This window comes from Lepidothrix coronata, unplaced genomic scaffold, assembly GCF_001604755.1.
Source record: "Lepidothrix coronata isolate B3197 unplaced genomic scaffold, Lepidothrix_coronata-1.0 Scaffold14, whole genome shotgun sequence".
In the NCBI taxonomy this organism is placed as follows: domain Eukaryota; kingdom Metazoa; phylum Chordata; class Aves; order Passeriformes; family Pipridae; genus Lepidothrix; species Lepidothrix coronata.
Window position 1 is genome coordinate 4,698,023 of NW_016690194.1, and position 25,264 is coordinate 4,723,286.

The 25,264-nt window shown below is 37.7% G+C and overlaps 1 protein-coding gene across 5 annotated transcripts in view; it reads right to left on the reverse strand.

The window, feature by feature from the left end:
• Positions 1-15,527: 15,527 nt before the first annotated feature.
• Positions 15,528-25,264, reverse strand: part of FRMD3 (FERM domain containing 3) — a 155,815-nt gene continuing 146,078 nt past the window's right edge. For all 5 annotated transcript variants that reach the window (XM_017806175.1, XM_017806170.1, XM_017806173.1 and 2 more), the window contains one exon: positions 15,528-18,886. In XM_017806175.1, coding sequence (XP_017661664.1) covers positions 18,291-18,886 — 596 coding nt within the window. In that variant the 3' untranslated portion in view covers positions 15,528-18,290. The remainder of the gene's footprint in view (positions 18,887-25,264) is intronic.

Below are 25,264 nucleotides of genomic sequence, written 5' to 3' on the forward strand. Positions count from 1 at the left end.
CTCATCACTCTCGACAACTCCCTGAACAGAGGTTGTAGCCAGGTGGGGGTTGGTCTCTTCTCCCAGGCAACTATCAGCAAGACTAGAGGGCATGGTCTCAAGTTGTGCCAGGGGAGGTTTAGGTTAGATATTAGGAAGAATTTCTTTCCAGAGAGGGTAATCAGGCATTGGAATGGGCTGCTCAGGGAAGTGGTGGATTCTCCATCCCTGGAGGATTTTAAGAAGAAACTGGATGTGGCTCTTAGTGCCATGGTCTAGCAACTGCAGCAGTAGTGGATCAAGGGTTGGACTTGATGATCTTGGAGGTCCCTTCCAACCCAGCTGATTCCATGATTCTATGAATGACTCTAGCAAACAGCCACAAAGGAAAGTGACTGCAAAGCCTCTGCCCTTGGACATATTGAATACCCATCTGGAGATGGCCCTTAGCAATCTGCTCTAGTTGGCCCTTCTTTGAGCGAGGACATTGCATGAGGTAATCTCTGTATGTTTCTCCTACTTCAGTGACTGTGATTCTGCATTCAGCCAGAGGCCTATTTACTCTCCCAGTTCTTCAGGAAGTTCTCTGCATTTTACTCTTTATTAAGACTTATCTTAGCAGTGTAAAGAATAAAATGCTTAGTTGAAATAATCTTGTGATAAATCTAATGACACTACTTGGTATGTTTAAACCTACAAGCAAAGCACAGAGCACAACAATTTGTGAATGCTCTTCAGCAAGGATATGTAGACAGTAGAATAATACCTCTCCAAAAGGATGACGAATAAAGAACTAGGAACATGCGCAAAAGAATGAAGAAAACAAGCTCATAGACGACATGTAGAAATCATATACATTTGAATTAACAACTTTCTGAATTACATTTTCAAGGTGAATATCGTGTGTTTGGTTGTCCAGAGTCAAGCTTTCCGTAACTTTGTCTACCAGACAGCAGAGGTAACTGGCAATAAAGGAAGGGTAATATTCAACACAGACCCACAGGGTCGAAATCCAGTGTGGCAAGAAAGAAACACAACGTGATTACAACCAAACTGTGGGATGAATCACTGGTCTAGTTTTGTACTAGTTGTATATTCCAAGGCACATGCGAAATCCAGTTCCCCTTTCTAAGCTGATAAGAGACAAGCTATGCTTCCTTTTCCCCACTTCATATTTGTTCAGGTAGAAGTGGGATGGAACCTACTAGAACATCACATTTAATTCAGAGAAGGGAAACAGGAAAGAAATAAAGTGAAGAATATTGAGCAATTCCAATGCATCGCTTCCTCTTTAATCAAAAAGCCATGCTTTTTTTCTGTTTTTAATTAGAATATGAAAAAAGATTTGAAATCTATTTTCATCCCTCCATGAGGTTCAGTAAGGTGAAGTGCTAGGTCCTGCACTTGGCTCACAGCAACCACATGCGGTGCTGCAGGCTGGGGGAGGAGTGGCAGGAGAGCTGTTCAACATATTGAGGTTGATAGCCAGCTCAATATGAGCCAACAGTGTGCCCACGTGGCCAAGAAGACCAATGGTATCTTGGCCTGTATCAAGAAAAATGTAGCCAGCAGGACTAAGGAGGTGACCATTCCCCTGTACTCAGCACTGGTGAGGCCACACCTCTAGTGCTGTGTTCAGTTTTGGGCCCCTCACTTCAAAAAGGACATTGAGGTGCTCAGAGAAAGCAACAAGGTTCATAAAAGGTCTTAAAAACATGTCTTGTGAGGAAGAGCTGAGGGATCTGGGTTTGTTTAGTTTTGAGAAGAGGAGGCTCAGGGGGTGTCCTCATCACTCTCTACAGCTACCTGGAAGGAGATTGTAGTGAGGCAGGGGCCTGTCTCTTCTACTGTGTCTGCAGTGAGAGAATAAGAGGAAATGGCCTTAACCTGAGGCAGGGAAGATTCAGATTAGATATTAGGAAAAAATTTTTCACAGCTGGGGTGGCCAGACATTGGAATCATTGTCCAGGGAGGTGGTGGAGTCATCATCCCTGCAGGTGTTCAAGAGGCATCTGGATCTGGCACTGGGTGATATGGTTTAGTGGTTTAGGGGTTACAGTGGCAGTGCTGGGTAGTCAACTGGACTGGATGATTTTAAAGGTCTCTTCCAACCTTGATGATTTTATGATTAGATTTGCCTCCAGGGTAAATGCTGATCTGATCTGAGGACTTCGAACAAAAATATTACCACAGATATTATGGAAGTCTTACAGGATATTAACAATATAGGAGTTGTCTTATTTATGGATGTGCTTCAAACACATCCTTAAACATTAATTAAAGGAATGTATTCATTGTAGTCTACCACTTCACTGAAGCATGTATTAAAACAAAGCTCTGAAAGCTGTCATTTGATTTATTTGAGTTAAATTAAATCACTCTTGGGACACTCCTTTAGGCTAGACATTAAAAATTAAGAAAAATATTAAAACTGAGGATAAGGATTAAGGACACTGCAGATTTAAAAATAAGAATTAAACTGCTCAGTAGAGTATTCCTTAAAGATAAGATATATATTAAACATAAACTAAAAAGTAAGCAAACCTTGATTTAAGCTGTCCATTTAGGTAAGATGACTATGCAAGTCTGGACTTCTCTTTGTGCATCCTTGCACCATTCACTTTTGGTCTAGGGATTATCTGTTCAAGAAAGTTTCCTATCTAAACTCTGTGGCAACACATAATGTTACCAAACACATTCATTTAATGCAAAACATGATGAATATCGATTTTAATAAAAAAGGACCAAAACTTCTCCTACAACTGCATTATTTCATCATAAAGCTGCCTTTTGTCTTGCATGCAGCAAGCTCCAACAGAAACTCCGTGACATCCAGAACAAGTGGTGGATCAATCTAGCTGAGGAAACTCAATTATGTGCAGATTCGGGAGATCACAGAGGATTCCATGAGGCCCTGAAAACAGCATACGGGCCTACACGCCAAGTCCAAAGCCCTCTACTCAGTGCAGATGGTCAAACGCTTCTGACGGATAAAACCTCCTTTCTGAACCATTGCTCTGAACACTTTCAGACTCCTTTCAGTACCAACTGTGTAGTCCAAGACTCAGCAATTCAGTCCATCTCACAACTACCAGTGAAGAATGAATTGGATACTGCCCCCACTTTAGGAGAAACCCTCAAGGCCATTCAGCAGGTGAAAATCGGCAAGGCAGCTGGGGTTGATGGAATTCCACCTAAAGTCTGGAAACATGGGGGCCTTGGACTCCATGCTAAATTTCACTAGTTCCTACTACGCTTTTGGGATCTAGGCGAACTACCATCAGACCTTCATGATGCAGTCATCATCACTTTGTATAAGAAGAAAGGAATTAAATCAGACTGTTCAAATTACTGTGGTATTACTCCATTACTGACAAAATCCTGGCAAGAATACTTTTGAGCAGACTAATACCCGCTATAGCAGAAGGAATTCTACCTGAAAGCCAGTGTGGTTTCAGAGCCAACAGGAGTACCACAGACACGGTATTTGTTCCCAGACAACTACAAGAGAAGTGCAGGGAACAGAAAAAAGGTCTCCATGTAACCTTTGTTGATCTCACCAAGGCTTTCGATACTGTGAGCAGGAAAGGTCTATGGCAGATTTTGGAACGTTTAGGATGTCCCATCAAATTCCAGAATGATCCAAAAATGATCATCTCACTTCAAGAGGATCAGCGTGGCTAAGTCAGATATGGCGATGAACTTTCTGAGCCCTTTCTAATATCCAATGGTGTGAAACAAGGACGCGTTCTCGCACCAACCCTATTCACAATCTTTTTCAGCATGATGCTCCAAAGGGCCACTGCAGACCTCAATGATCAAGATGGTAACTACACTCGATATCGTACTGATGGAAGCCTATTCAATTCAAGGCAACTGAAGGCCCACACTAAAACCTTAAACCATCTTGTCCGGGAGCTGCTCTATGCTGATGACGCCGCCCTTGTTGCCCACACAGAAGCAGCTCTGCAGAGTTTAACATCCTACTTTGCAGACGTTGCTGAGCTCTTTGGGCTGGAAGTCAGTTTAAAGAAAACGGAAGTTCTCTGTCAATCAGCACCTCAGGAAGTCTTCCATCATCCCCATATCACCACTGGCGAATCAGAGCTCAAATCAGTCCAGCAGTTTAATTACCTAGGCAGCTTCATCTCCTCGCATGGTAAGATTGATGAAGAGATTAGACAACAGGTTAGCAAAGGCATATAGTGCCTTCAGAAAGCTTCATAAAAGAGTTTGGCAAAATAAACACTTGAAGAAAAGTACCAAGATCAGTGTTTACAAAGCCATTGTGCTGTCTACTCTTTTATATGGATCCGAATCATGGGTCATTTACCGCCACCACCTGCGTCTCCTAGAATGCTTCCATCAACGCTGCCTCCGCACAATCCTAAACATCCACTGGTCAGATTATGTGACCAATACATCTGTTCTAGAACAAGCAGCAATCACAAGCATTGAAGCCATGTTACTGAGAACACAGCTGCGCTGGGCAGGGCACAACTCCAGGATGAAGGACCACCGCCTCCCTAAGATCTTGCTTTATGGTGAACTTGCCACCGGCTGCCGCAAGAGAGGAGCCCCAAAGAAAAGATACAACATCTCAGCCTTGGCCATATTAATCAACATAACTGGTCTACTCTGGCCTCCAATCGGGAGGTCTGGAGACACACCATCTGTAACGCTGCTGATGCCTTTGAGATGGCACACAGGATCACTCTTGAGGAGAAAAGACAACGCAGAAAGAACTGAAGCACCTAAGGAGTCTTTCTGCTGTGCCTTTTGCAATCGGACATTTCTATCTCGTATTGGCCTTATTAGCCACCAGTGCGCTTGTAACAAATGTGGATAAAGCCTTCCTTAGTCTCTGTTCACGAAGCCCAGCCATGATGACATTTAAGACAGTAAGAGGGTTTATTTATAACATAATTAATTATAGTCATATCAGAATGAATTACTTGTATTTAAGAGAATCATTAGCAATAATTATTTATGCAATTAAAATCAGCAGCTAAGAAATACTTTACTATAGACTTGATCCAGCCTCCTATAAAGGAAATTCTTTACTCGCAACAAAGAAGACCCTCAAGACGGAGAGCTCAGCAGATGCGAAATGAAGAGCATTATTCCTTTATTGCAGTTATACTATCTGCCTAACATGAAATAAATAAGAAGATTCAGGTTTTTTCAATTACAACCTTCATGTAATTAGAATTGGGCATATGAACAACTGGATTCCTTCCACTGCCTTTTTAAAAGTTCCAGAAGTTTGAAGTATTCATAAAGTAAGACGTCTTTTTCAAGTGTTCCTCTATAGTCTTAAACAACTGGAGAAATTTTTCTTTACTTTTAATCCAGATAAATAGGCACTGGTTGTGGAAAAACCAGGTGATGCTTAATTTGATATGTTAGAAAGCAACAGACCTTCTACACATTATCGTATTGCTACTTTGATATGTTACAATTCAAACCACAACTATGTTCACAACCATACTTAAGCGAGTTACAGTAAGCAAAACTCCAGCTTGCTATCAAATCTCTAAGTTTTCCACAGGCCAAACAGGATCATATTGCCTGATTTGAAAACCAAATCAGAAATTCAAATGATACAACAGAAACAAAACTATGAAACACACTATTTCCATAAAGAATATTCTAGACTAGAAACTTCATGTAGGCTATTAAATAAAATTGATATTTACTCATCATATCAGCTGTGGAGCTTAAAAAAAAGCAGTAAAACCTAATTTTAAAATAAAGCTCTTAATCGCAGCTCACTATTCCAAGAGTCAGATGAGTAAAGTTCTCTGTGAAGAAAAACAGAAAGGAAATTTTAATACTGTTAGATATTCAACAAACTCATCAACATACACATATATACCTCTGCAAAACTCTTTTTAATGTGTGATCTGCTAATGCCACATGAAACCCCAACAACCTTGAAGGTGAAATCCTGACTTCATTGAGATCAGTGAAAATATTGCCACTAATATTAAAGTGAATCCACAGTTTTGTTTGTTTCCAAGGTCCATCTGAGTCTGGAAGGCACAGAAAAATTAAACTAGTTCAGATTTGGGGAACACTGCAGTGCTGTAAGATAGTCTTAATTCATATGAAATATATAATTTCATTTCAGATGAAATTTAGCAATCAAGATGTCATTCAAAAAGACTTGTAATATTTTTGTTTGCTTTTAAACTTAAAAAGCACAATAATGTTGATATTTCATATATATTTTGCTGTAAATCTATATCTGTATGAATTTTATTGGAGTAAAAGAAGTAGTAATGTAAATAGCAGGAAATCTAGTCCATCCATTTTTCACTTCGACTATCAACTTCAAACATATAGGTATCCTAGGTTAAATGGAAAGGTCCTCTCTTCTCTCTCTTACAAATTAATGCAAACATTTGTCTTCCAGAGTGTTCATGCAGTCAAACAAGGAAATGTTGCTATCATTATCCTGCATGTGACTGAGTATATTAATAAGATCTGAGTAAGAGTTAATCACAAAAGCATTTTTCAGTGGTCACCTCTGTAATCATGAATTCCTCTTAAGATGAAGGAACTTTAACAATGCCTTACTCAGGCTGAAGTTCTCATTTGAAAAATAAATGCTTTCAAGTAGATGCTATTTTTAAGTATTTTCCTTGAGTACTTGAACCCTCAGAGTTATCTTGCTACTTTTTTACTTTAGAAAACAAGGCCATAGAATATGCTACAAGTTAATAAATTGCAATTTTAATGATAAGAAAAAAAGAAGGGATGAAACAACTGAACTGACAGCACATCCAAGACTGACTTCGTATTTCCAAAAGTCAATTCTCCAAGTTAATATAATCAATGAAACAAATTCATTCAGAAGCTGCACTTAGGACAAATTTTCCCAAGGCAAAATTGACAGGAGATGCTTTAAAAGCAAGACAGATTCCTTAAAATCTGAAGATTCCACTGGGTTTAAAGCCACTAAGGTGAATTGATACAGATTATAAAGAATTATAGTTGAAACACTGCATTCTTGGACTTCACCCTGATGTTAGTCCTTTGCAGAAATAACGCACCTAAGCAGGCTGACTCATATTGAGCAAATCAAAAATAAATCAGAACTCACAAGTCATATGATATCATTTTTCAGGTTTGCCTGAAAACCCACATTAAACCTACCTTACTACTGATGCAGATCTTCCACTTACTCCCCCTTTGGCCATTCTGCTTATGGAGCAGGGGACACAGAGCTTCAGATACCAAAAGAATCAAGAAAAAATTACTGTTCCATTGAGTCTGTCCTCTAACAAAGGGTTCCTGCATACCTGATGGCCTCAGGAACAACATCCACATCAGCAAAGCCACTGGAGTGAATCCAAGCAGTTTGCACAGCCCATGTGATTCCAGCAGAGCAGGTGACATGAAGCACTACAAGACCGTTAAAAAGACAGCTGAATAAAAATGATAGCCAACAGTTAAACACAGGAAAATTCCTGTAATATTTACAGAAAATGAATGATGTATATAACAAAATAGGGCCCAAATGAAATCTCTAATAAGTTAAATGTCATAATATGGTTTTGTACAATATAGCAGATATATACCTATAACTAGGCAGTAGTTAGTTATAAGCAAGCTATGTAAAGTACAGCAGGAAATAAAAGATGGATTACAGAAGAGACTGCACAGAAAAACAGGTCTTCTTGTTCAAAAACTTTCTTGGAGCTCCTTACAAGAAAGTACTTACTCACCATTTCACAGACTAAGTTTTCCTTCTATGTAGTTTTTAAGACCCAAAGACTTGACATTCCCGGTACATATTAAGGGTTTTTTCTAACTATTTCTAAGTTCCTCCACTGTTTTCTATTCTCCACTTCTAATTTAGACAACAAGAGTAATAATTACTTTGTGCATTTTTACCTTTTAAACATTACCTTTGGGCTGATAAGCATTTTCCCAGTTGCTAAAGGTAAGAAAAATAATTAATTAACAATTGAGTCCAAATCTTAACTGGCACAGCAAGAAATGCAACCTAGACTCATGTAGGTTTGTTGAAAAGCAATGTAAAACAAATAATATTCACAAACTGTTTACAAAACATATGGGCACAGAAACAACACCTAAAAGCACAGAAACTAAATTCGTCTTGTAAACACTATCTGAACAGTTAAGAAAATTTTATTAGGCTTATTTATAATAACTCCTCTTAGAAACTTGGTTTCCTGGTTATCATTCACAATAATTTTCAAAGCAAGTCTTCCCACACGCTTTTGCTTGAATCTTCTCAAATATTCTTTGTTTTTTTTCTTTCTTCCTAAAATGAAGTTTAAAACCAAACCTCTCTGTCTCAGGTCAAATTCACTTATTTTTTGTGAGTACATCCTGTTCTTACCCACTAAGTATTAGAAACTGTTACTTTTGTATCACCTCAAGGCTTTTTCAGGGACTAACAGGACACAAGACAATTTTATCCATTATAGTTTTTCCATAAAATTCGAGAGAGCAGCACATAAATTGGTGCAGGTGATGATCTTCATTTTCGACCATTTGGTGAAATGTAGCAGAGAGCCTTGAACTATCCATGTGGACATGAACATTGCTGGCAGGAACTTTTCAAACCAAGCTTGTCAGTGGAAAACACGGCAAGATCTTGGTTTTTTTAAGTAATTAATTGTTCAAGAAAAAAATTCCCTTATAAATTTTTTCATCTTGGCATTTCATGCCTTATCAACTACACAACTGTATTGTCTTCATTTCAGTTCTCTTTTTTTCCCATGTTTACTCTCTGACACCGTCTTAACCTATTTTCCAACTTGGTATAAAACGCTGGAGGTCTCCCTTCCTGCTACACACTGCTCAGTAGCAGCTGCCTACACAGAAATGCAGCTGTAGTCATTAGAACCTTTTAGAGCAATCACTAAGGTGAACACATCGCAGAAGTCATCAGCCCAGGATGGACAGATTTCCCTTCTGTGATGCTGCACATCATCAATGTCCCCATTAACTTCCGGGACACCTGAGCTACAGCAGTCCTGCAGTGAACTAAAAATGACCCATGATTATTTTGTGCTTGGTACAAAAAATGAGTTCAAATGCACAGGAGGGGCAGGGCAAAAAGTGACTAAAGGTCTCCCATTTGAGTGAACTGGAAATACCTAAGCTGTGGTTAGCCACATTTATCCATGATACCATCAGGCAAACATGATTATATAATAAATATTTTTCCAAGCGGTGTTGAGAGGCATGGTCAAAGGCAAGCTTGATCTGCAGAGCAATGCATAGTGCTAGTGAGAGGGTCATTACAACCACAGGAGCCCAGTCCAGAACTTAAATGGAGCTTGCTCTCACTTTACCTCACAGACATAACACTATATGCATACTTATATAATGCAAATATAGGGAGATACTGTGTCCATGTACCTGCAGAAGTGGCAATGGCAGAGCTCCGAGCAGGATGGCTGTGCAGTTGCAGCCCCATCCCCTCAGAATGGTGAGAAGAGATGCCACTGAAGATCTTTGATATTGTGTTTCCCTGAACTGGTGTAAAAGCTTATTCCCAGATCAACAAAACTTGAAAACCTTTTTCCTAAAACTATAAATACCTAATTCAAAATTTTTTGCAAATATTTCTATAGTATCCTTTAAAAAAACAAACAAACAACAACAACAAAAACCTCATACAAACAAACAAACAAACAAAAAGACATAACAAAAAACCCCAACCAACACCGGAATCCAATTCCTAAAAAAGTGTTTCTGCACAGGGTAACTTCATATGGATTATTCTGTAAAGCCACAAGAGGACACTCTTGAACACCTTTTTCTTTTAATGAGTGCTTTACAAGTCATTTTGTATTCAGTGGTAAATACAGAGGTCTGATCCCCAGCAACCCAGATCATAAGGACAATTCTTTGTATTCACCCAGTCTTCCTGAAGTTTAGATTTCAGGTAGCAAATAATTAATTATTTTTTTCTATATCTGCTTTAAAATTTTGTAAAAGCTGTAGCACTTTATATAAGTTGGATCAGCCTTGGTTCTTAGAGCTTTTTCTTATATTCTGCTCATAACGTTTCTCTGAAAGCATGAAACATATTTTACACTTTAGTTACAATATTGTTGGAATCTTTCTCTTTCCATATATATATAAAGATTTGGAACCAGTACTCATGTACCTTGTCTTTAATTGCTAGAAGCAATTAGACATCTATACTTTTTTTAAAAAGTTACCTAGAAATTTCATTTTGAGGAATGTAAAACTGTGTTCTTAAAACTAGTGGTTGTATTAAAAGTATTGAAATAACTACAATAACCTTGCCTTATCATTGTTTTAGGGACATTAGGTTCACGTTTTCTAGATAGATGTAAGCAAGTGATGAGTATATGCGAATTATACATTAAAAACACTTGAGCTGATGTAACCCAATAATCAGTTTGCGACAAAAGCAACATAAGTAAATAAAATATCTTGCTTCTTTATAGTCAACTCTTGTAGAACAAGTGTTTACAACAAATACATAGGATCTACCTCCATTCTGCTCATTATATTACTTGCAGTAAGTCCTGTGGCCTGAACAAGAACAAAAAAAACCCAGTTAAATGACGAATTAGTTTCTTCATACATACATCTCAACAATAAACTCACTAGAAAGAGTAGAATTTAAGATAGCTGGGGATGCTGGTTATGTTTGTATTAAGCGTGTTTCATTAGTAACTTCATTTTAAAGTTGTAATGAAGTTGAATGACACTGTTATCCAAGCTGAGTAGGACTTTAAGGCTATTATAATGGTTAGTTGATTCGGGGGAGGAGAGGAATGTCAAATTGTTATTCAGGTGGGGGGGAGAGGAACTTCAAATTGTTATTTGGAGGCACAAACTTACACATTTAACTTTGGCTTTCACTGTAGCAGCAATTAAGTGGATGCAGGAGACCCTGATTACCTGAGCCTTGACTTGTATGTCTGGCTCTGGGATATTTTGCTAAGTCTTGCTTGGGTCCTCCTCCCATCAGTCAAACACTTGGATAAATGTAGCTGCAAATAGGACTGTAGTCCTTACTCTGTATATCTTTGGAGAGAGTATAAATACTATAATTATGAAGGCTTTCTTTTCTACATTCAGAGCTATAAAATATTTTCGCTAGATGTGAGGTCTGCTTTATTAACACTCAGTAATGGTTACACGATTTTAGATTTGCTATATTCCTTTTTCTAAGTTGTTATTTTGTGATTAATAACTTCAGCCTCTTCAGGGCAGTATCTTGTGATTTAGAGTTCTGCTAATCACTTTTGCTAAACACTCTTCTTGATGTCCTGCCCAGGGAGTCCTGAAAATGCCAGAAGTCAATATGCAAAGTAAAACCATAAAGCCAGAGCCGTTACTCAAAAGTAACAGAGGCACCCACAGAGCCAAAATCTTTGAAACAGATACTATTTTACTTTATAAAAGTCCTGAGTGTGCTGGATTATAGGATAATTTTCCATAATTGTAGATTTTTAATAAATATGTAAGTAAAGAGAGTGTTGCAATGCAAGTCATAAAAATTTGCACACATTAACCCACTGTAAAAAATTGCACAAACTTCAGCACACAATATTGAGGAATAAGTTGTACATGTTTTACAGCTCAGGAGAATTACTAGTCGAAGTACTACTGAACTTAAAGGGATGAGAAAGAAACTGACAACTGTCTCTCACTTTAATGTTATTAGCTGTGCTTTTTGTAAATAAGAAGAATGCGAAGGAATTAGACATTTTAATGCATTGCCAAAGATTTAGCCTGCCCTGTTAGTGACAAACACTGCTACAGCTGTACTTTCCCTTAAGGCAGGATGGCCAAACTGCAGTTCACAAACAGTGTAAAGCTGGTGGTCATGCAGCCGATGCGCGGGGCTGTGGAGTGATGTTGCAGCCAGTGCGGACGGCGGTGCCTGGGAAGCCCCTGGTGCTGGTCTGGCCCTGTCACTGCTCTGCAGCCCCCCAGGAGTGGCAGAGGGACAGGTCTGCAAATGCAGTGCAGGAAGCACAGCCTCTGCTGTGGAGGCAGATGAGCCCCCACCTGATCTCAGAGTGTTTGTAGTACAGTGTTTGTAGTGCTGGGTGTTCAGGGACTGCACAGATCTGCACAGGGGCAAGAGAAGCAGGAGGGACCTGGATATGCAGAGTGTTCTGGGGACAGAAAGGCTGGACAGAGCTATAGGCTATACTGAATTTCAGTGCAATGGTTTGGATGTCCAGGATGGGTACTAAGTTACATATGAGAGGTGAAAGAGGAAGAGAGGCTTTGGAAATGAGTATTTTGACAGGAGGAGCTTGGTTCTTTGTCAAAGGTAATTGCCTAAATCAGAACAGCAAAAGAGACTTTGATCAAAAGGACAATATATACACAGGAGTAAGTCATAAGTATATGGCTGGCAATAGAAATTGTTTTCAGTTTCTGAGCTCCCTTCCCACACAAAACATGCCAGCTATGCTACTGTAAGGGTACTTAAAATAGCATAGCTATAGGGCAGTATGACAAGGGCACTGCTCGCACATTAGAAGAAGAGATCAGCCATTTCTCTGAGCAGTTCACGCTCTTTAGAGTCATGATGTTTTATCTCATTTTTGAGGTTCCAAAATAACTTTTGGGCAAAGCAATGTGTGTGGGAGAGGACAGGGGGAAGAAGGCAAGAGAATTTTCCATCCATCTGAGATAGAGAAAGTTGTGCAGATAGAATAATGGTCTCAAATATATAGTAAGTAATCCTTCTGGTGAGCTGTCCAAAGAAAATACAGGACAGTTATTCTGGCTTAACAGTAAGCTGAAATTGCACAAAGAGATAGGCAGCTATGAAGCGAAGTTGACTCAATCTGTTTTTCACTGGCAGTTGATGTTTATTTTGGATTTATGCCTGTTATCACAGCACAGATATATCCTTACATCACCTTTATTTTTACAGTTCCCTGGGGACATACCAGGATCTCAGAATGAAATGGCACATGCCATCAGCTAGGCAAAACCCATAAAGGAATAGTGATGGTCATGAGAGGATCATGAGGCTGTGCTACTGAGTTTGGCATTTCCAGTGGTTATACATCTTCTGAGTGAGGATTACAGCTGTTGGCTTAGATCTCAAGAACAAGATTAAGCAAAGTTTATGCTCAGAATCCTTTTTTTTTTTTTTTAATTTGGCTTTGCAGAAGTCTTTTTTGCCATACCTAAAGTTTATATCTTTGTGTCCATCCAGCTCTATCTGTGTGAAGAAGAACCGGAATATCTGAGAACCTGAAGATCTGAGAAAAAAATGGGGACACCTGCAGCCCGCTCAAAACTTCTCTTTAAGGAGCTATTCATGTGCATAATACTGGAAATCAGGAAATACTTTAAGGTGGTTTTAAAACTAGACTTTTCAGGAGACAGTACATGCAGTAGAACTTTTCATTACAGATTTGAAATAGGACATATAGTATTACATTTGAAAGGTTTTCTATCTTCTTCTGTCTATCATCTTTCCAGAAATACATGCCCTATTAAATCAATATATTTAATTATTCTTTGATCAAATCAATATTTATTATATAATTAGATACTTTTTACTTATTTATTTCTATATAATTAAGTAGATTCAAAGAATATACTTAATTATTCTTCAATCAAAGAAATGTAACATATTTCACCTTGATTTCTACTCCATTTAAACCTGTTCCCTTCATCTTTTGTAACTGGCAGTTAGTAGGTGGCATTTGTTCATCAGGACACTGATGAAGATTCTAGGGAGACACTTTGATTCTCTAGAGTACCTGCCATTTCATGCACTCAACACACCTATCTTCATTGAAATGAAAAGTGAGCAAAAATGGGAAAGGTCAGAATGAAATAAATAGAATAAGTAATTCTTCAAGCATATGTTGAATTTTTACTTTTATAACTATTTTTTGTACTCCACCACTATATGATGCTGAAGTAGAAATTAATGTCTTATTGTTCTTTAATGTAATGCACAAGCACTGAGCTGTGGTTGGTTATAGCAGGAAAACTTTCGTGATATGTTATGCCACAGCTTTAAATTCATACTACATCCTTAAGCATCACTTCATAGAGACAGATAGTGCCCATGATTTCTAGGAAGTAGCTACAAGACCTGTAAAGGGCAAGCTGTGAATTTTTCTAACAGTGTAAAATAAAATTGCTGCAGGGAGTCCATTTGGCTGAGATGAACATCAATAACCTACCTTAAAAGAAAGCAACTGCAAGCAAGACAGATGTTCTAAGTGTCAGAATATCTCCTTCAGATTGCTAAGGACAAGGCTGATGAAGAATTCAACTCTGTAAAGGGGCAGAGTGAAAGACGTAAGACTACGGGATCAAAGTCTTGTAAGATGGACATCTAACAGCTGAATCAGCAGAGATTACAAGGTGTCTCAGACTCTCTTCCATGTGGAACAACAGCTTTAAGAAAATCTACAGCAGATCCATGCAAACAGAAGAGACAATTATTTCCTTTGGGATTTAAAAACAAACAAAACCCAACAAAACCCAACAAAAAGTTAAGAAACATACCTTGACTTCCAAATAAAATTTCTTACCTACCAGTGATCTGCAGTTTGGCCAACACAGCTGTTGTCAAGTTTCTACAGCAACCATTAGCACCAATTAATAGCACCGATTAATGCAGCCAGATTTCTTCAAATGCACATCTGGCGTGATATTTCAGTGAGTCGTAATTTTAGAGAAATTTGCAGGTAATTATTCATAAAGAATTCATGACAAATGCTGAATTTCTACTGAAACCAGAAATATTTTGTTTCATAAATACTAGTTTCATTGTGGTAAGTACTTCAGAATGCAAACGGTGTTGATATACTGTGTTCTTATGTTAAAGCAGGAACACAATCTCTTTTAAGGCTGTGTTATAAGTTACACCATTTTAACTGAATCATTAGGTCTACCTGCACCATATAGTCCTGTCCCTTTACATTTCAAATTGCCAGAGTCTATGTAGATTTTCTTTCTATACAGTACAGTCATATCTGCATCTAAGTGTTTTATGTGCTCAAGAAACTGCTTCTATTTCTCTTAGCTCCCCAAAATGATATTCAATTGCCTCACTGCAGACTGTACATTTCTTACCAAATACTTTTGCACTGTCTGAGCTCCAAACCAACTCAGTGTAAGCAAGCTCCCTCCAAAAGGTGCACAGCTTTGCTTGCATAAGAGTCTAGCCAGACCTGCCTCCAAACTACTGCAGCCACAGGTCACCACGAGGGCCTGACTGTAGAATCAGCCTCTCAATTTGTATTCTGTGCATAGCAATTGTATTTTGGGGCAAATGCAAGACTCACTAACTTTTATGTGGTAACCAGGCAAACCAATAGGCTCTTGATTATGAACCTAAAGCTACATTAATAACATCTTATCTTAAAGTACTTTTAGTGTCACCCCAGTTGATGATTAAAAAAAGTATGCAAAAACATTGCAAAAGTTCTAAGAAATCTGTACTATACTATGTACCAAGTATTTCTTGACAAAAGCTGTTATTTATAGAACATCTTTTGACCACAAGAATTGTCATAACTGCAGAAAGCTTTTCTCCAGTGTAATTTTATTAGGGATTCCTGCCATCATATCAACATACAAAACAATCAGGATGCTGACATATAGAAATGTGAAATTCACCGTACAAAGATAAGGCTCAAGTTACAGGTATATTTTCCCCTTACACTCCATGAAATAAAACCATTTTTAATTCTTCCCAGAGTTGTGTTTATAAATGGTAGACAAATCACAAAATAGATTTCAAGTACATAACATTTTACAATATAAACCAAGCACAGACAGAAATACACAATACTGTACCTATAGATGCTGCATTATCCAAGTCTGTCATCCTTACTAACAAAATACGATACTGCTACTTTCTCCGAATATACCCAACCATACCCTTCTGTGCATATGACATGGTCCTGGCCTTTAAGTTACAAGAATCTCATGACTTTCAGTTAAATTATGTTGATAGACCAAAGAATATCAGGAAGGAAGAATTTTAAAAGGCCAAGCCTGAATGCACATGGTTAGTAAATGTAAGGATATGTGCACACACACTTGCATTTAATCCTACATAAAACTTCACTGCACTGCAGATTATGTTTTCATGCAACTGAGCTATTTTCTGATAGAGTTAAATCAAGCATTACAATACTCCTACTTCTGGAGTATTCAGGGACAAGACTATAGGATATAACTTTTTTTTTTCTAAGTTGTTGTCAGACTTCATAGGAGCCTGTATGGAACCATGTCTCCACAGTGCAGCAGGATGTCAGCTCTCACAGCCTTTACTACTGAAAACACCTTTTGTGATGCCTTTGTTTAGAAAAAATGGAAGTGAATTATTTCCTGTGAAGACCAAATATCTGGTTAGTTCACTCACCATTTCTATTAGGCTGAATGATTATTACATCATGGGAAAGGATCATTTAGCTGCAAGTAGCACAGGAAGAAATACATATCAAATAACTAATCAATAATGATTCTGCTGGGGAACAGATTGGCAAGGACAAGGACATGAGAAAAAAAGCAGTTATTTAATTTAGCCTTTGTTGGTGGGGAAATGAACAGCAATCCAAAAGTTTTCAACTGAGAAAAGGAACTCCCAAGCCCTATAACTGTTCTGTTGTTTAAAAACTGGAGAAGATTAGAAGGGAAGAGAAATCCTCTAAGCAAATCTAGATACTTGCAAAGTCTTACATGAGAAAATCAAGCAAAACCAATTCACTGATATTGAAACTAAAGGAATTTATTCAGTAGGAATTAGACATCTGGTTATAATGTGTTAAATGTGTTAAATCTAATAAACTAGCCTCAAATATGTCTCCAATTCATAAATACCTAAGCTGGAGTAACTTTGAAGCCAAAATCAGAGCTCCCTAGTTTAAACAGGAAACAAATCTGCACTAAGACAGGGAAGGGAGAGGAATAAAAACTTTCTAGTTTTAAATACAACCTCTGATATATTTGAGGGCCTTCAAATGTTCTCAGCATTGACAAGATTTTTACTTAAGTATATTCTCTAAGCTACATTGGAATACCTTTAGATATACAAATCCATGTTACACAAAACAGCATTAGATCTTGTAACTGGGCTAATAGTAACAAGGATAAGTATGCTGTTATATGTGAAAGGAAGCATATTAGTATACACAAAATTTGTCTTAGATATTAGTAATAACGGGCATCAAGGATGAAGATGCATCTCAAAGTGTTTAAGCCTTTAACTGTGAGCCAATAGAATACTTTATGTCAACTGTACAGCCTAATGTTTTGCTTTTAAAAAGGAATATGAAAAATTTATTCCTTTTCCTTCTTTTCCTGTTCTTTATAATTCTCAAAAGTAAGTCTCTCACCTACTGATTTAGTTTTGGCTCTTTTTTTTTTTTTTTCTACTTACTATTATTGTCTTCCATGTTATGTACAATAATCTACATTTAGACTGAAAACTCTATATCCTTCTAAATGTACTTGGACTATCTTGTAATGACTTTCTACAGCACTGATAAAGTGGAACACAACCTAACAGATAAGCGGAAGGATCATTTCAGTTCTGCTTACTTTCGCAAGCAGTGCCTTTCAGAACTTCTCCTGTGTACTTGCTGTCTTTCACCTCCCCCAGGCAGCCTTTACTGAACTTGAGTGAACTTTCTATGTGTTTCCCAAACAGTCCCTCTGTATAGAGATACATTAAACTCATTCATTCTCCAGCCAATAGTTTAAAAACAAATAATTGCTAAAACACTAAAAACACCCTACATGCCCTTGTGTATTATTCTTACCAATGGGTACATTTAAATAACATCATAAGTTGTCTTTTGCTAAAAATTTACCAAAGTATTTTAAACACATAAAAATGTAAAAAACAAACAAACAGAAAAACAAACAAAAACCAAAACCCAGCATAAACATTGCTTGTATAGGCATTGGTTAGAAGAGATTGTTGCACTAAGGAGTATATTCAAAAAGATTTTCTTTCAGTATCATCAGTTTTAGTGTCATGGACTGAGAGGTTAAGGACAATCAAACTTATTGTGACCCTCTCTTATATAATGTAATAGATAAGGAGGAATTCTGAAATGTAATTAAAATAAAGCTTCTTTTTGGTTATTGAGAGGTGATTGTACAAGCCTGTAATGAAAATGGCAATTTATATATGTAAAGGGAATTTCAGAACCCGAAGAGTCTGTAACAAACTGTATATGAAGGCAACTATCAACTGATGGGTCCAGGGGCATTATGGAAAGCTGGCACTAACTGAAATTTTGAATATAGCCCTTAGTTATATCATATTTATGCAAAATTTAAAAGCTGCCCAGCATATCACGCATGAAGTTTATTTTGCAAGCCACCCACTGCCTAAGGGGGCAGTAATATTCAATATGAAACTGCTGAAACTCCGGCGTCTGACGGATTTCATGGAGGAAAGAGATTTGAAGGTCCGACTCCAAGAGAACAAGAAAAAGAGGAAACACAAACAGTAACAGTCCAAGGCCTACAAGGAAAAGTCTGGAGAAACTCTTCACAAAAGCATTCACCTCTATGTTGCCCATTAGAAAGTCATAGCTCCACCTAAGCGCTCTCCGAGCTTCTTTCAATTCTTCCTCCTCTGCAATTAAAAACGCATTTTCATCCACTTCAAGTTCCTCAAATGAATCTGTATCATCTTTCTCATTTTCTGCTCTCAGACAGGTATCAAAAAGCATGTCAATCTCATGATCAACAGGGGTGGGCAGTAAGCTGGCGCTAGGATTGTATACCAGTTCTGAGATGGTTAATGGTTCCTCTTTCATCCTCTCTTCCTGTTCAGTGTCAAGATCAACATTCTCCTCAGTATCCTTAATTGGGGAGCTTGAAGTCACAGGTACTGAAATCTCATCTTCCTTTGGCAGTTGGATACCTGAAAAAAAATGAGATTAAAACAATGGTCCTAATTTCTGGTGCCCTGGTGGCAAAACTCAGCTTTCCAATGATATCTAACAGACGTTTGAAAAGAAGATTCTGCAATAATTTTGCATTTTGAAACCAGTCCATACAGCAAAAATTGAAAAAGCTCTTTATGAGGGCATCTTTACAACACTGCAGTACAACAGATCTGCTTAACATTGTCTGAGGCAGCTACTCCTATTAATGGCATAGTGCAAAACAGAAAACAGAACAATTTATTTCTACTGGCAATCTGACTTCTGCTATGAATGGATGCCTACTACATGTGTGAATTGGTGCTATTTGGTGAATAATAACAACAACCATCACCTACGTTTATTTTTTTGAGAAGAATGAGTGTGATAGATAATAGCTGAGGTTGAGAGCTTTTAATAGGACATGACATTAAAAATAGGCACTAGATTATCATGATAAATTCATTTTAACAGTAGAGAGGACAAAAGGAAGGAAGGTTAACACATGATATGAGGATTAGGTATCATTGAAATAGAATGAAAATGCCTCACCTGTTAAATAAGCTCCTTCTTATGTCTCAATTTTTTTTTCCAGTCATCTAATTCTTCATACTCAGGAGTCTCTTTTCTCTCTCCTCTTTAAATTTTTCTCTCCCCTTTATAGACCAGTCTTTCTTATGACCCTACTCTCTGTCCAAGCTCTTTCCTCTCAAAGCTTACTGTCATTTTTCCAGCCCACCACTAACAGCAATAAGTCCGAAAAAAAAGTCTAGCTGTTTACAGCTACATCAGCACTGCAGTGACTGCTGTTAGTTGTCAGTTGCAGGAGTGGAACAGAGGAGAGATGGGCACAGACCTCCCTTACAAAGTGGTATTAAGACACTCTCTCATGGAAATTTCTCCTTTTACATCTTCAAAATGACCCAGACAGGTATCTCCCCCTGTAAATTGTTATCTTTTCCTGCTCTCTAGACCTCACTGGTCACACCTCCAGGTGAGGATGCACATTTTGGCCAAATGACCAAAAAGACCATTTCTGCTTCCTCTCATTTCATTCCTGAGCAAGGCAGCTTGCAAAGCTAACCCAGGAAAATAAAGGGGTTTCTTATTGGGTTAGCTATCTGATGTTTTTTCTGCCTGAAGTGGTTTGTCATATATTCCCATGAAGGCAAGGATTATTACTAGGGGTGAAGAGAGAGAGCAGGAGAGCTCCTTTTCCCAGCAGATGTGCAGAGCTGAAATGAAACCTTGTCCTCAATAAAGAAAATTCAGGTTTCTCCTCATTAGTTTAATTTGATTGCCTAGCTAATAATTCCTTGCCTCAACTACTGTGTCATCTCACAGCCAATTTAGAAATTCATCACATTTCAGCATGAAAAATGTTTTCTGCCAGAACTTAATGGTTACATGAGTCTTTACATTAAGAAATACACTTGCCACAGTCAACAAGGGGAGGACACAAACTGACTGAAACTAGACACAACAGCATATGAACACGAAGAAGTAAGAACAGATTTGGGGGATCTTTTTCCTAAGCATACTTTAGCAGCAGGTAATGCTGGATCATCAAACCATACTGAGTCCCTTGAGAGTGCACTTCTGATACCTTAAAATACAGAGGCAGAAATTTTTAAAATCTGGAGCCCAAATACACCTATCTTTAGATATGAAAATACTGCAATTGGATTTTCAAATGTGCTTTTCACTCAACAGGAGTAAAATTTAGTCCTGTTATTTAGACACTTCAAAATGGTTTAAAGAACCTAAGTTTATTCTCCCAAATTTGAGAATCCTGGCCATAGGCCTCTCTATACCTGCTTAGGTGCAAGGTCAGTAATATATCTTCATCATGTTTCTCATCATAGATAGGACAGCTGCAGCTACCACAAAGAAAGGTCACCCCAATTTTTTATTCTTGAGCTTTCTCTTCTTCCCCAGAGTAAATTCCAGCATGCATATAATACACAATGAACATGAACAAGATCATATTAACTTTCATTAAAACTATATTTTTCTCAAATAACTGGCAAACTTCTGACTTTGAGATTAATCTGCTGATAGAAGGCAGGAGAGGAACTTTTCAGATCAATGTTTCCTGAAGGGGCTGTATTAAAATTGAAATGTGTTGCAATTCTGAAGTAGACATCAAATTTACATTCCACTATTTAATTTCAACTGGTAACAAGAATTTTCAACTCTTTATGTGTTGTTAAGACAATATTAAATCAAAGTAACTGCATTTTACATCAGCCATTACAAGTGTCAATAAATTATATATAAACATTTGAAAAATAAAATGGGCATTAATTGCTGCTGCAAGCTCTTTTCCTATTAAAAAAAAAATAAATAAAGCTGTTCTTTTTATTCCTTTATATTCCCCATAACACCACAACATTTCTTAAGTCTAGAACCGAGGAAAGAATTGGCTATTAACCACAGTCAATTAGATTCCACAGCAAAGTTCCAGTCACGTTACAATATATAGACAAGTATGTTGGGCGACTTATATTTTGATAGTGTCAAAAGACACAAATGTAACGTCATTATGGCACATATAATTTACAAAACTTATGCAGGCACAAGTACATATTAAAGCATTGAAATTCAAAATGATTCAAGAGTAATGAATGATTATTCATTATTCCAGTAATAATGATTATTACATTATTCCAGTAATACAAATTTCAGAGATGAGCAAGTTTTTCAGATTATTTACTTTTTGAATACCCTTCAAGAGAGCCAGCTATCTGAAGTAATAAAAATAAGCTAAAAAACCCAAAAATTCTCAGTGTTCCAAAGAAAAAAGAGAATATAAAAGCTAAAGCAAACCCAAAGCCAAAACCCCTTTAATTACTCTACAACACTGTTGCAAATTCTTTATTCCTATTCGTACACAACAATTATTTTGCTACTTCTCTTATAAGATATCATTTTATATATTTTGTTGGCAAGATTTTGAAAAGTCTACTATTCCTTTAATAATAGTTAGAACTTATATTGTGTTTAGATTTAAAAGAATATGAATTAACTATTAAATTACATTTGAGAAGAACTTCTTCCTTCCATTCTTTATTTTATATTTTTACTGGCAATTTACATTACATAAATCAGAATCACTTAATATAGATTACAGGAATATCAAAAAAGTTAACTCAGTTTTATTTCTGATATTATATTCCCATAGCAAAAATATGCTACAGTTTTCTGGCAACTGGACAAACTTTACAGCGCTAGAGATCTCATTATGCTAGCCAAAATTCAGTATTTCCCTTCCACCAAATACTGGGATTGCTCCAAAACTCTAACTTGCAAGAGCAGACAGGAACATGAACAGCTGAATAAGACATGAGATTACTCTGTTCATCTGTTGTGAACATGAACGTGCAAGATTGTCAGCTGCTAGTATTTCAAAAGGGCCAGAATGAGCAGCTGAGGATTAGCAGGATGAAGGGCAGCTCCAGCTCCATCATTCTTAAGAAGGTGCAGTTGCTGGAAATACAGCACCCCAGAAAAATGTATCCTCTGCTTATTAAAAAATTCAGTTCACAGATCGTCTGGTGGCCGGATATCCTTCACACAGCTTTACTTACTAGACATGCAAACACAAGTACACATCTGTAACAGCTTTGTATAGTGGAGAAAGGAACAAATGTGAATATATGCTTATTTTAAATAGAGAAATGGAAAATAGATACAGCCCAGAAAGAACAGCTCCAGGAACAATTCATACATACACGTAAACAAATAAGGCTAGCCAGGCGGCAATTAGGACAGATCCTTCCTATCCATTTTACTACTTCCTCCAGAAACATTGTGTATTCCTTTGCTTATTTTCAAGTTGACAAAATTTACATGTACTATGAAAAGAATCACCCCTTAGAGGGAAGGATCAAGTGACTTTCTCACATAAGCAAAGTGCCTAAATGTCACAAAAAAAAAATGTAGGAGAATGAAACAGAATCTAGAATTGCACTAAACTCAAATATTTCCCTACACAGGATCTATCTCAAAGCAGGATCTCCATCACAGCCAGACCTCCCGCCCTCAAAAATAGGAGGTAATAGATTTGTACCACACCCACATCCTGTGCCCATAGAAGACACCTGTTCTAGCTTTGCAAGGAGAGTTAATCAATGACAGTTTATAGCAACTGCCTTTTAGGTAGTGACTTGGCCTTCCTGCTGGCCATTACTGTTTGTTTTAGTTTTACGTGAACTTCTAGAAGGGAGCAAAGCTCTGTCCCAGTTGCCAGTTCACATCAGTTGCATGTTCTGTGACTGTGGTGTTACAACTCACCTCTCAGCTGTGTTGTGTGTTACAGTGTTCAACTAATGTCACAGCTAGTGCAGCCACTGGAGACGACTGCTCTGCTTTTCACACGCCACAGAGGGCACCGAAAGCAGAGAGACAGGAGCAGACCAGAGCATGGAATACAGCAAGCATTTTGGGATGTCTGGTTCCAACCTCCCTCTGCCCTGGAAGGAGCTCAACCCAGACTTGTTGACCCCCTTCTAGAACCAGGATTAAGGAGCAAAAGGATCGAATGGAGTAGTAGGGAGAGAGAACTGGTATCATGGGAGAAGGAATGAGAAGGCAAGACACATCTGTCAGCAGCTGAGAGAAAGAGCAGGACTGGTGAAGGGACTGCAATGATTTAGTATCTAGCACCAGACAAAGGAAAGCGAGGCTGAAAAGAGCTGGGCACTGATGTGAAAGCTTAGCACCCAAGCAAAAGGGCAAGTTGGACATTTCAGCATGCCCACTCAGCTTGGGTGAGCCCTCCTGGCACAAGTCAGCGTTGTTCTGAAGTGGTCACAATCACAGTGGGGTTTTCCCAAGGAGTTATACCCTGTGCCATGAGTTTTGCATAACCTAAGTCCTCTCTTTAGGTGCTGATACACAGTTTTGGTATGCTGAAATACATATTTTATACATTTGTACCCCAAAGGGAATAACATACTATAAACACTACAAATAAATCAAAGGGTTTAAGAACCATTGTAGCCAATGCACTAATCTGTTATGATTAGTAAACCAACAAGATGACTTGTACCTATTTAAAGCCAGTATTTAACCTCTCATATGTAAGAATATAAAGTAGAAATCAATATTAATGCTTTTCAATGTTGCTACTATTTTTGAATAAAGGGAATTAGGCGCCTTCTCACAGACGCTTGTTTCCCCTGAGAGATGAATTCAAGAAGCAAAGGCAGCCAGGAGCTACTGCTACTCAGAGACATATTGCTGCAAGAAGCAGCTTCTCATATATCTGCTACACTAAGTGCTTTCTGATTTTCAGATGCCAAAAGAGTGAGAACATTCTAGTCTTTGCCAGGACTTAGTTAATTCTTGCCATTAGTTAATTCTTTGAATAAAAACTCATTTCTGAAATGAAGATTCAATACAAAAGCATAGGTGCCTTATATATAGGTGCATAAAAACTGAAGTAATTCAAAAGTAATCAGTACCAGAGTATCAAAAGTAAGCAGTACCAGAGAAAGTATGGAAAAACAAATTTTAAAATGGCTTATGAAATTAAGGAAACAGACATATTTATTAACTGAAGGGCCAATTGATCTTTGGCAAAGTGATTTCCTAAAGAAACACCACTTTGTTTTGGTTGCAGTCCGAAGCAATACTGAATACTTTTTATTTCTTGGGTCACACTCCTTTTATGTGTAGTGAAAAAGAGCTGAATCAAACTCTGCCCATGTCCCACCTTCCTCCACCACCCTCAGTACTTTATGAAATTATTCAGTATCTAGAGCAATAAACCAAAGACATTTACAATATGGCAGCCTCGACAGCAGTAAAATGCTGAGCTGTCTCCACTACTGTATTCAGTTCATATTCAAAATCTGCTACTAGTCTATCTTAGTTTTGTCAGAAATTATCACTGTTTCAAAGCATTTGCCCCCGCCCCAGTCCAAAAAATATACAAGGTCAAAATTCCAGTCCCTCATTTGTTACCAATTAACAAATAAATCCCCAATTTTGTCTAAGATAATACAATAAAAGTCAAATTTAAGCTTCATCTCATTCATTCTCCATTTACAACTTTGTTCTTGTCAGTAATTTTTCCTTATTTTCTGCTGTACTTGGTGCAACATTGACATTTAGAGTACAATTGCCTTTGCAAGACACTACTATTAACATAAGAAACTAGGGGGAGGGGGTTTAAAAAAAGGGGGTTGAGTAAAATAAATGTAAATTTACCAGCCCTTCTGGCTGTGATCTTGGAGCCATGCCGCAGTAATCGAATGCATACTTCCTTGTTGCAGTGGTTAACCATCCGCAAATGTATGCTTCTCTTCGTTTGGATTTTTACAAGACATTTCACCATTTTGACTATTATTTCCTCTTCTCAAAGTCTTCTA